Raw genomic sequence first — 12,457 nt, 5'->3', positions numbered from 1 at the left:
GGTGTATCAATGTACCCCACAAGAATCCCCAACTCTGTTTTCGACTCAAGCTTCTTCTGTGCATCCTTTGTCACATGGAAATATACCAATGAGCCAAAGATCCTGAAGTGACCCACATCTAATCTCTTGCTGGAGAAAGCTTCCTCTGGTGTCTTCATCCCAAGTATGTGATGCGGGCTTCTATTATGCAAATAGAACATTGTGTTGCATGCCTCAGCCCATAAGTGAAGTGGTAGGCCTTGGTCATGCAACATTGCTCGAGTTGCCCCTATAATAGTTATGTTCTTTCTCTTGGCCACCCCATTCTACTATGGGTTATGAGGTGCCATTAACTCTTGTTTAATTCATTCCGCTGCACAAAAGTCCTTAAACTTTTGAGAGACATATTCTCCATCGTTGTCGCTTCTCAAGGCCTTGATCTTCTTCCTTAACTCTTTCTCGACCAAAGCTTTGAACTCACAAAACTTTGAGAAGGTTTGGTCCTTCTTCTGCATGAAATAAATCCAGCATTTACGAGAAAAAATCACTAATGAAATTCACATAATACCTTTGCTTCGCTATGGATGCCGTCGAGAATGGTCCACACACATCAGTATGAACTCGTGCTAAGATAGCCTTTGCTCGACTGTCTCGATCATGAAAGGAAGACTTGGTGTACTTTCCCAAGGTACAACCTTTGCATGTGTCAACTTGCTCAAGTTTACCTTTGGGAAGTCCTGTAGATATCTACTGCATTATCTTCAAAGCCCCATGATGCAAATGGCCCAACCGCCTGTGCCATAACTCACGAATGTCTTGGCTTTGCACCAATTCTACTTTTGTACTCAATGCTGCACAATCATCTACCTCTAGTTTATAGAGATTCTTCACCTGAATCCCTATCCTCTTGGTCTAACCCGTGGCTATGTGTCTTAGGAACACCTTTCCTTTACTGAAGACAACATTGTAGCCTTTGTCCTCCAACATCGCGACCAATACCAAGTTCTTCTTCAGTCCAGGCACATACTTCACATCTGTCAAGGTGATAAGAACTCCATGCTCCCTCTGAAAAGCACCGTGCCCACTCATGAAACACTATACTTTCCGTCGTCACCCATCTCTATGCGCATATTGAGGTCTTTCTCCTCCAAGGTACTGAATAAACTTTTATCGCCAGTCATGTGGAATGAGGCTTCACTATCAATATACTAGACACAACCCATCATCGATGACACCATGCATGCGATGAGGGTAAAATCCATTTCGAACTGAGAGGCTAATGCCTCACCTTCTGATCTTTCGAAGGATCCCTTCATGGACTTCTTCGATGGGCAATTAGTTGCATAATGTCCCTTTTTAATTGAAGTATGATATGAATTTGATTTGCACTTGCAACCCCGAACTTCAAACTTCGAATTCTCTTCTCCATATACTATTCATTGCTTCGATAAACTTGGCTCCGATACCATGTAGAAAATCTGACTGTAGATTAACCCGATAATGCAATATACCAAAGAAAAATACTATAACCTACTTTACTATCAATTTGCAGAAGCTTAAAGATTGAGCAAGATCGAGCTGAACTCATATAACCAGAAGAAGAAGAATCAATGCACATGAAACATAGAAAATACTCAGGGGAAAGCCTCAGCTAAAAACCCCACTATCTATATTATCATACAAGGTGGAAATACATCAAGAATTATACAAAGCCTTAGCTCTCATAGCTATCCAACTCTCAGTACAATCCTCCTGGATGCTCACAAGAAATCAAAGCTTCTCACAAGCCTTCTCCTCTGCCCTCCAAGCTATATTTCCTTGCGCTGTTCCTCTAGGATGATCTCCTCCAACCAAGTGGAACACTGATCTCTCACACTAATCTCACACCCTGTCAGAACTGCGCAATCCTCAAGGAACCTTACCTTAACTGAATTCATGGGTTTCCTTTATAGGAAAACACATGCAACTAATAGTACATTGTCCTTGACATTTAGCTCAACTGGGTCTTTCTCTGAATAGACATGCATGAGTTCCTGATGAGGGAATCTTCAGTTATCTGGAGTACACTGGTTGAGAGCATGCATGTATCAACTAACTGATAATTGACAATTAGTTCCTCAAATAGTTTGGAACTAATTTAACTGGACGTAACTCGGTAAACTGAGTTAACTAATTACAACTCAAATATAACTCAATCTTATCTCCTTAATTAAGGGATAATCTCCTTAATTTGAGGGATAATTGTTGCATGACTGCAGAAAGACTTCTAACTTGAATTCCTCCAACTAATTAATCCATAATGAATTAATTAATTATTTCCAAGCCGCTGGTGAGACTAAATTCGAATTTAATTCACAATTTTAATTCAAGGACAAAAAAAAATTGGAATATTCTTGTTGCCACATTTCAACATTTGGTACTCAAGTATCGTGGTTATCTACACAAGTACATCCAGGATGATATGGAGTTTCTGGACATCTCCTCGCCTGGCAAGGTATATCGATATGTTGTCAAGATGGAGCAGAAGTTTAAACAAAAGAAGCGAGACTTTGGATTTTTGAGTCTGAAGCAAGGAAAAGGTACCCCCAAACCACATATCAAAGGCCAAAGCCAAGGCAGAGTGGCCTAGGACAACCCACTGAAGCTGTAAGAAAATAACAACACTATGAAGACAAAGAAGTACACGGGAAAATGGTGAGTTCCATAAGAGCTCCACTCACAACATAAGTGAGTGTCTAGCCAAGCAGTCGCTTGTGGCCGAGCTGAAGGCTTCCGAATTAGAAGCATGTTCCAACTCTGAGCCTGAACTCGACAAGGGGAATGACAAAGGGAAGCATATAATTGATGCGGAGCCCAGTGCCATCGTGGCCACCACCAAGATCCAGAAAAATGAGCTTGAAGATCCAGAGGAGGGGGAACACCTCTTCCACTCACAACTGTGAGTGAAAGGTTCTCCCCTGCAATTCATTGTCAATAGCGGGAGCCAAAATAACCTCATTTCAGCAGAGGTCAAGAAGCGATTAGGCCTACCGACGACAACACATCTACAGTCGTACACCATCGGGTGGCTTCACAAAGGAAGAGATCTATGCGTCAGCCAGCAGTGCCGCCTTGCCTACAACATTAAGCCCTTCACAGATGAGGTACTATGTGTTGTTGCTCCTCTTGAAGTTTGTGATGTATTATTAGGACAACCATACTTGTGGAAGCGACATGCTGTATATGAGTTTAGACCTCGCTCTGTGACTATTACTTTGGGCAATAAGTTGTACAAGACACTGGAGGTAGCCCTACCTACTGCCATCTCTTTGATCACTGCAAAACAATGCAGTAAGATCATTTCCCATACCAGGAAATTTATTTTCCTTATGATTCGCCCTCAGGGCAAGAAGAAGGTTATGGCCATGAATTCTAGACAGGGCTCCTTCACACAAAAGCAACATATGGACAAGGTCGTGGAGGAGTACAGGGACATTTTCGCCTCACCTACAGGGGTACTTGTACACTATCAGGTCAAGTAGTCCATCAATCTGACCCTTGGCATGCCACTACCCAATGTACTGATTTCTCGATGCTCTGTTCTAGAGAACGATGAGATCAAGAGGCAGATTCACAACCTGTTATAGAAAGGGAACATCAGGCCAAGCTCATCACCTTGTGGGAGTGCAATTGTATTGGTACAAAAGAAGGACTAGACATGGAGACTCTGTATTGACTTTCGGGCGCTGAACAAGATCACTATCCGGAATAGGTACCCAATCCCACAGATTGATAACCTTTTGGACCAGCTCAAGGGGGCCAAATATTTAAGCAAGATTGACTTGAAGTCTAGTTATCACCAATTGCTTATCGAACCCTTCGACGTGTGGAAGACTTCCTTCAAATCCATGGAGGGAATTTTCGAATAGTTGGTCATGACTTTCGGGTTGACGAATGCCCCCTCAACCTTCATGATATTGATGGATGACATCTTGCGACCCTTCACCAATGAATTATTGGTGGTATATTTAGATGACATCTTGATCTTTAGCTAGTGTTGGGAAGAGCACCTCCGCCATATTCGATAGGTCCTTCAAACCCTACGACAACCCAATTTGTGTGCCAATTTGGAGAAATGCACTTTTGGCATGACCCATGTTCAATATCTGAGGTACATCATTGATGAGAAGGGTTTAAATGTGCACCCAACCAAGATACAAGTCATTCATGATTGGTCAGCCCCAACCACTTAAACAAAGCTCTACAGCTTTCTAGGTCTTGCCAATTTCTACCATAGGTTCGTGTTGGGGTTCTCTCATATCACTTGGGCCTTTAAGTCAAGTCACCAAGGGCAGAGTGAAAGCAAAGTTTTTTGGGTTGGAAACCCAACATAAAGCATTTTCTGAGTTGAAGTATCACCTACGTTGTACACCAATGCTCACATTACCAAACCTGCAACAACCATTTGAGATTGAAACATATTCCTTCGACTATGATATTGGTGTAGTTCTTACTCAGCAGGGGAATCCAATGGCTTACCATAGTGAGACACTTTCAGACACAGTGCGAAAGTATCCCCCTTATGAAAAAGAAGTGTATTCCATTGTGCAGGCATGTCATTAATGGAAGCATTACATTCTAGGGAAGGAAATAATCATCCACACAGACCATCGACCCCTGTAGTTCATACAGACACAAGGGAAGTTGCAGAACAATCACCATAAAAAATGGTCCACATACCTGCAACATTTCCATTTGAACATTAAGTACAAGGGAAAAACCAATAATGTTGTAGACTACCTCAGGCGACCACCAGTGACGGCGCTGATCATTGTGCTCAACCCTTATGGGCATGAGACTTCGGGGTGGCCGCATCTTTATGAGAGTGATCCAGAATTCTGCAGCACATAGCAGACACTCCTGGAAGGTAAGCAAGTTCAAAATTTTCACCTCCAGGATGCATTGTTATACCACCTAGGACACATCTGTGTTCCTTCAAGTGAGCGTGCTAATATGATTTGGGAGGCGCACTACAGTCGAGTCGTTGGACATTTCAGAGTAGAGAAAATAGCGGCAGTACTACAAAAGTATTTTTATTGGTCGAACCTTCATCAAGATGTTGGGAGGTACATTAAATCCTGCACATCCTGTGCCATTTCCAAACCAACCAACAAGAAGGAAGGCCTATATACTCCTTTGCCTACTCGTAGTCCAGCTTGGGAATCCATCTCCATAGATTACATGTCGAGCCTTCCTTCTACTAAGCACGACAATGACTATGTTTTCGTGGTCATTGACAGATTCTCCAAGATGGCCATTATGGCAGCCTGCAAGAAGAGTATCACAATAGAGGGCACTAATAATCTCTTCTTTGAGTGAGTGTGGGTACACTTTTAGATCCCATAGTACATTGTCTCTAATCAGCACAACAGATTCCTAAGTGCATTTTGGTCGAGTCTCTGGTCGATGCTGGATACCAAACTCATTAAGTCCACAACCTTCCATCCCCAAACTGATGGCCAAATAGAAGTCTTCAACAGGATGATCGTACACATTATGCGCATGTACAACTTGAAGCATCCACGCACATGGGATGAAAGTCCCCCCTATGTCCATCACTGCTACAACAGATCTCTCCACAACTCAATGAGCATATCCCCTTTCAGGCAGGACTTAGATTTCAACCATTATGTCCCATTAATGTTGCCATACCATTTGCAGCTACTCAGGTAGATTCATCTCATGTCCAGTCCAAAGCCGACAGGGCTAACAACTTCATTGAGCACATTCAACACATCCACCAGCAGTTCCATGATATATTGGATAGAGCTAATGCTAAACACAAGAAGCGCCATGATCAACATCGGGTGTCACACAAGTTTCAGGTTGGTGACAAAGTTTGGATACATTTTCAAAAGGAGCGCCTCATTGTACCCCATCGCAAGCTTTGCCTGCTTCGATACGGGTCATACACCATCACCAAGGCTGTAGAGGACAATGCCTTCGAGCTTAGGATTCCACCGTTCCTTGGTCTGCACCCAGTGTTCAATGTAAACCGCATTTGGCCATACTTTCCACCATTGCTGGACATATCCGACGTTGCAGAACGACTTATACCAACAGAGCTAAACCCAAATTGCATGGAACAGGCCACAACTGATCGGATCATGGATACATAGATCAAGAACACTCACCACCAGAAGATCCAACTATATCAAGTTGTCAAAGGTGGTCAACTCCTTCACCAAGGTAAGTGGGTCCATAAGGACCAAGTTCAGCAAAAGTTTCTCCATCTCATGGATGCATTCAATGCAATGGGGACCATTGCTTCCTAAGGGGGGAGGAATGATCCAGGTGGATATTAGTGGCCACCCACCTATTCCACTTGGACCCCCAACACTGTCTGTTCAGTTTTTCGGTTTGTAGCACAATTTACTATTTTTGGTAGTTTTTTCGAGTCATGAGCTTTCAGAGTCGTTTTGAGATCCGAAACCAACATTATTAATACTTTTTGGCCTCCTCTTCGAGATCTTCGAAATGAGGTATTATGATAGCCAAACAGAGATCGTACGCCAAAGTTACGACCTCGGGAAGTTGATGTACCAATTTACCCAAACGGGGGCCATAGTTTTGGTGCTTCATGTCCTAGGGTTAGGTTTTTTTTATGTTTATGGTTTTCCATTGTTTCTTAATAATAAATAGGCCTTTGAGACTCATTGTAACACAGTTCAGAGGCATGTAGCTGCCACATCTCTTCTCAGAGACAAACTACCATCGCCTGAGCTAGTTTATTTCCATTCTGTTTGTAAGCATATTTCAATATTCTAATATTAATAAAATGAAGTGTTATTTCTACTGCATTTATGTATTTATGGTTATATGCATAATTTTTTGCGTTCCTGTTTAAGTTTGGATCAATAAGCTCACTAGGGTAAACATGAGAAGTGTCACTATGACCTGACCCAACCTCCTAGTTCTAGTTAAGGAAGCGGGGCCTACAAACTGACCACAAATTGACATCCTAAAGGGACTACAGATCACCCAGGAGTTGAAGAAGAATCCCAGGTGTTCAATCCTTGAGCTGGAACCTTGTTTCACTGACTGAGACCTATAATCGCACCCTTGACACTATCTGCATGCAGTTGTGAGCCTCCAACCATGCGGTTATGACCCTAGATCTCCAGTTATGTGCTTGCGGTCCTAGAATTTGAGCCACTTTTATAGGCTAGTTTGCAAACCACTTCCCAAAACTTCCTATAAATTTCTAGAATCATAACGACAATGCTAATCATTCAAACTTGAAGGCAAAACTTGACTTAGACTGCCTAGAACACACTAGACATTTTGTCAAACACATGGAAAACATTTAAGATACAGGTCATGAATGCATATTTGATCATAAGAGTCTGAGATTCATCTAAGGATCACCAAGAAGACTATATTCCCTCTCCACATAGTTGCAACAACACTTATTAGTCCATATATTTATCAACCATTATAAACAAATCATGACATGAGCCATAGATAACATACATCATTTAACCAAAATTTCGTCTTCTATTAAGAGCATCTGCAACCCTGTTCTCATTTCCATTACTGCACCTCATCTCGAAGTCAAACTCATTAAGGGTACCCAACCATCTAGTTTGTCTAGTATTCAGATTAGGATGATCAAATAAGTACCTCAACCCATTGTGATCCCTCATCAAGACAAACCTCCTACCAAGAAGATAATGTCTCCACATATTCAAGGCATGAATGATAGTTTCCAACTCAAGATCATGATTCACATAATTTTTCTCGTGTTCATTCAACTTCCTTGACTCATAACATGCCATTTGTCCTTCCTGCATTAGGACTCCGCCAAGTCCCTTCTTGCAAGAATCTATACATACCACGAACTCTTTATCAGGATCCACAATCTTCAAGACTGCAACATTTGTAAGCAAATGATTCAACTACTCAAAGCTAGTTGCACACTCCTCAATTCATTCAAACTTTTTCCCTTTTTGCTGCAAAGATGTAATAGGATAGGCAATCCATGAGAAGTTCCTAATGAACCGTGTGTAGTAACCTATTAATCTCATGAATGATTTGACCTTATCCACATTCCTAAGAGCTAGCCACTCCATAATAGCTATGATCTTTTCCGGATCCACTGCTATACCTTCCTTGGAAATAACACGTCCCAAGTAATGAACTTCAGTCTGAAAGAAACTACACTTGTTAATCTTGGCATACAACTGATGCTCTCTCAACAACCTTAACAATGTTGCTCGGTGCTTTACAAGCTCTTCCTCATTCTTAGAATATATCAATATATCATCAATTAATACTATCACAAACTTGTCCAGACAAGGACACAACACACTACTCATCAAACACATAAAAGTAGTTGCAAAATTAGTAAGACCAAACGGAACTACCACAAACCCATAATGCCCATACCTTGTATGAAATTTGGTCTTGTAAATTTTCTCTTCTTTGATGCATACCTGATGATATCTTGATGTCAAATCAATCTTCGAGAACACTACTGCTCCCTTCAACTGATCAAACAAGTAATCAATTCGCGAAAAATGGTACATGTTTTTGATAGTCACCATGTTCAACTGCCTGAAATAAATACACAACCTAAGAGTACAATCCTTCTTCTTCATAAACAATACTGACGCACCCTAAGGTAATGCACTTGGCCTAATGTATCCCTTATCGAGTATTTCCTTAAGCTGCAACTTCAATTCCACCAACTCTGAAGTGCTCTTCTTGTACGGTGCCTTTGATGTCGATGTTGCTCCCGGAATCAACTCAATAAAAAGTCCACTTCCCTATGAGGTGGTATGAAGCATAAAAACTATGCTGAAGTATGAAACACTGATAGCTTGTAGAGCTGAAACACGAAGACTGGTAGCTTGAAGGCTTTAATATAAAAATACACACAGGTATTTAATATAATAATTTATTAACATATATAAAAATGTATAAGATGATATAAGATTACAATGAGGACCCTGCTTTTATACCTCAACAGGTGACCTTTCGTGAATGGGCATGTCTTTTAGACATGCATTTTCACATGATTTAATGCCTATTTTACCTAAATAATATTTAATTATTTAATATTAATGTTTATTTTATTTATCTAATTGTTATGAATTATATTCATAACATAGCCTCTTCCTTCAGAAGCTTTGTCCTCAAAGCTTAAATGCTGGGGGTTTTTATTCACTTAGTGTATGTCATCTTGATGTATGTAACGTAACCTTCTTCTTGTCTTATAGCTAATCAGTGATATTCCTTTGGATTTTTTTTTTTTTTTTTGTCTATTTTTTTTTGTAACTCTATATATATTTTTTATTTTATTTTTATAACTCTATAATTTTATTTTATTTATTTATTTTTTAATTATTTAATTATTTTTATTTTATTTATTATATATATATATATATATATATATATATTTTTTTTTTTAATTTTTAATTTTATTTGATTTTTAATTTTATTTATTTATTATTATTATTATTATTATTATTTTTTAAATTGATTGATTACTGATGTTTTTTTTAACACACACACACACACACACATATATATATATATATATTAAATGATTAGATCAATTAATTAATAGATTTTATTTAAGTTATATTTAATTACGCTGCTATCCCAATCGATTATGATTATTTGGTTAATGGGATGGCTTAAGCTTATACGCCCAAATGAAATGACGCCAATCGTTGGAGCATGCCATTTGACATCTAGTATTTAATGATGCTGCGTGCGATCTTGTGGTCAGTGCAGGAGCAAAAAACTGCGGACAGGGCTGACATGCTTTTGGGATAACGCTGGAATGGTCTAGTTTGGTTATATACTGGCAAGGTATTGGGAACCACAGACGATGTTGCTCCATGGTTCAGATGTGGGATGAATGGTGTCATGGGAACGCGTTTTGCACGATGTCTGTTATAAAAGTCGTAAGCAGGATCACCATTAGTGGGACAATCCTTAATATAGTGGTCATCTGGTTTGAGGCAACGGTGACACACATAGCCCGGATATGGCTTGGGACGAATAAAACCCATCGTGCGCTACCTGTTGATATGCTTGTGCTGGTCTCATGTGCAGTTCTACTTTGCTGTTTTGTCTCTTTAGACTTCCTACCTAACTGAACAGAGGCAACTTGAACAGAATTAGCAGGCACTATAATAATGGCTGTGGTTGGAGGCTTAATGCTATTTTCTGCCTTGGTCTTTACTTCTGGACTGCTTTGTAATGTGGGGATGCCTTTGATGGCCTCGTCCTCTCGGAGAAGATTAGCTGTGACTGTGAAATTGGTGTCCACACCTCCCAACACCTTCAGTAGGCTTTGAAAAACAGCAAAAATATGAGCAGAGACCCCTCTAATGACCCATAACTATTCATTTCTCCAGAACTCTTTGATGATCACTCCACTCCATCTCAGCTCTAGAACTCCAGTGGCTATGATGGATAAGAAAAGTCCCATGAACCAGATGCTAGCAAGGCTTGTAAGCGTTGGAGTGATGAATTTTCCTGTGAGAAGACATATGGCGGGGAGCATGCAGTAAGCGACGAGAGGGATTGAGGTGAATGGGTACACGATTTTGTTGATATAGGCCAATCTTTCAAGCCATTTTAGATTTCCTCCATAGGCATACCAGAGAGGACAATGCCTACTGAGGAAAATTTCTATGGAACCCAACGCCCAACAAAGAACCTGGTGCAAACTATTTGATAAATTAATAGGAGATGATCCTTTAAATTCCGGCCCGGGAGGCATGCAGTATACTGATCGCCAACCACGGTAGTTCATTTTGAAGCCTGTCAGGATATCCTCTGCCACTGAACCATATATCCATCTGATCTCCTTTCCCCATACAGTTTTCTCCTCGTATCCGCAGCTTATGACGTGAATGGCTTCCTTTATCAGAGCAGGGTTCTAAATAGGATCTGCACGACCTATCTTCCCACTTCCAAGTCCCTCTCCTTTTTTCCAACCCATATTTGACAATAGCTTATGCCCAACATTATCTGACTGAATTTTTGCCTTCTCTGCTACTTCCCTGTAAGCTTTCTGGGCAACAACATCATTGCAAGATGCTAGAATTTTTTCTAGCTCGTCAGGAGGAATGTAGTCACCCATGTGGTGACCTTTCTTTGGTGGACCCGATAGGGAAGCTGGAGGGGGCATTTCATCTTTGGTCTGCTTAGGTGGTTTCCTTAGCTCTTCTGCTATAGCTTTCTTCACATAGTATTCCATCATGGCTACTGGATCTGCTGCTGTGGGTGGTGGCTCAGTGGTGCAGTCACCAGAGGAACAAGCTACATGAGTTGATTGATTTGACCATCTTGAATCTACACCACCAGCATCATAGAGTGCAGATGCTGGAGTTTGATAATTTGTTCGCTGTTGAGGAGCACCTTTTTGCAAATTGCTGCCTTGTCGTGATGCTGTATTGCTTGTACTGGCAGTCCCAGCATTCTGAGAATCCCTCGTCTGTGCAAGTGCTCTTTCTTCTTCAGAAACATGATATTTATAATATTTGTAGTCAAGACAATGTACATCGAACAAGAACCTGAAAGGTGTATCGCTAGGATTTTTTTGCCTGGTAATATTTTCAAACTGTCTCCCATTCTTTGCCACAAAACATGCTAACTTGTCAGCAACTTTCTTTACTTCTGGATCATTGGGTGGAGATGGTGCATTTTGGGGGGCATCTTGTGAATCCTCAGCGGTATTTGATGCCTCCAACTTTAATCTCTTTGACTGTCTGTCCAAGCCCCTTTTCCCATCTTCACTTTCATCTTCAACTTCATTTGGATCATCATCTTTATCTTCATCAAATATATCATTTATTACATCTTCATTTTGATTATCACTATTCTGGTCAACATCTTCTTCTCCTACTTCACCTTGTTTTGTTCCTTCACTTTCACTATCATCTTCCTTATTATTGATTTCCTTTATACATACTTTAACTTCTGCACATGATTTTTCTAAACGCTGAAATGCTTCTTGAATAGTAAGCTGTTCAACGTAATCAAGATGTGAACGTAATGGCACATTGTGCGGAGAGCTACGTTCAAAGGCCCGCATGATTATATTGTGTGTCATGCCTCTGATACCACTAAAGCATAAAAACTATGCTGAAGTATGAAAAATTGATAGCTTGTAGAGCTGAAACACGAAGACTGGTAGCTTGAAGGCTTTAATATAAAAATACACACAGGTATTTAATATAATAATATAATAATATATATATAATATATATATATATATATATATATATATATATATATATATATATATATATAAGATGATATAAGATTACAATGAGGACCCTGCTTTTATACCTCAGCAGGTGACCTTTCGTGAATGGGCATGTCTTTTAGACATGCCTTTTCACATAATTTAATGACTATTTAACCTAAATAATATTTAATTAATTAATATTAATATTTATTTTATTTATCTAATTGT

General features: G+C 40.0%; 1 protein-coding gene across 1 annotated transcript; it reads right to left on the bottom strand.

Annotated features, from left to right (window-relative positions):
* Positions 1-10,915: 10,915 nt before the first annotated feature.
* LOC149263019 (SURP and G-patch domain-containing protein 1-like protein) lies at positions 10,916-12,073 on the bottom strand. The gene has a single exon (XM_089385431.1). The coding sequence runs from the start codon at positions 12,071-12,073 to the stop codon at positions 10,916-10,918; it is 1,158 nt and encodes a 385-aa protein (XP_089241557.1).
* Positions 12,074-12,457: the final 384 nt, after the last annotated feature.

The sequence above is a fragment of the Pinus tabuliformis genome, chromosome 6 (assembly GCF_031772625.1).
Source record: "Pinus tabuliformis cultivar Carrire ecotype Pingquan chromosome 6, CPIR1, whole genome shotgun sequence".
In the NCBI taxonomy this organism is placed as follows: domain Eukaryota; kingdom Viridiplantae; phylum Streptophyta; class Pinopsida; order Pinales; family Pinaceae; genus Pinus; species Pinus tabuliformis.
This window is presented reverse-complemented; position numbering and strand designations above follow the sequence as displayed.

What these genes read in the sequence shown, in the direction of transcription:
- LOC149263019 (XM_089385431.1), bottom strand. Translation starts at nt 12,073, where the DNA reads ATGCGGGCCTTTGAACGTAGCTCTCCGCACAATGTGCCATTACGTTCA.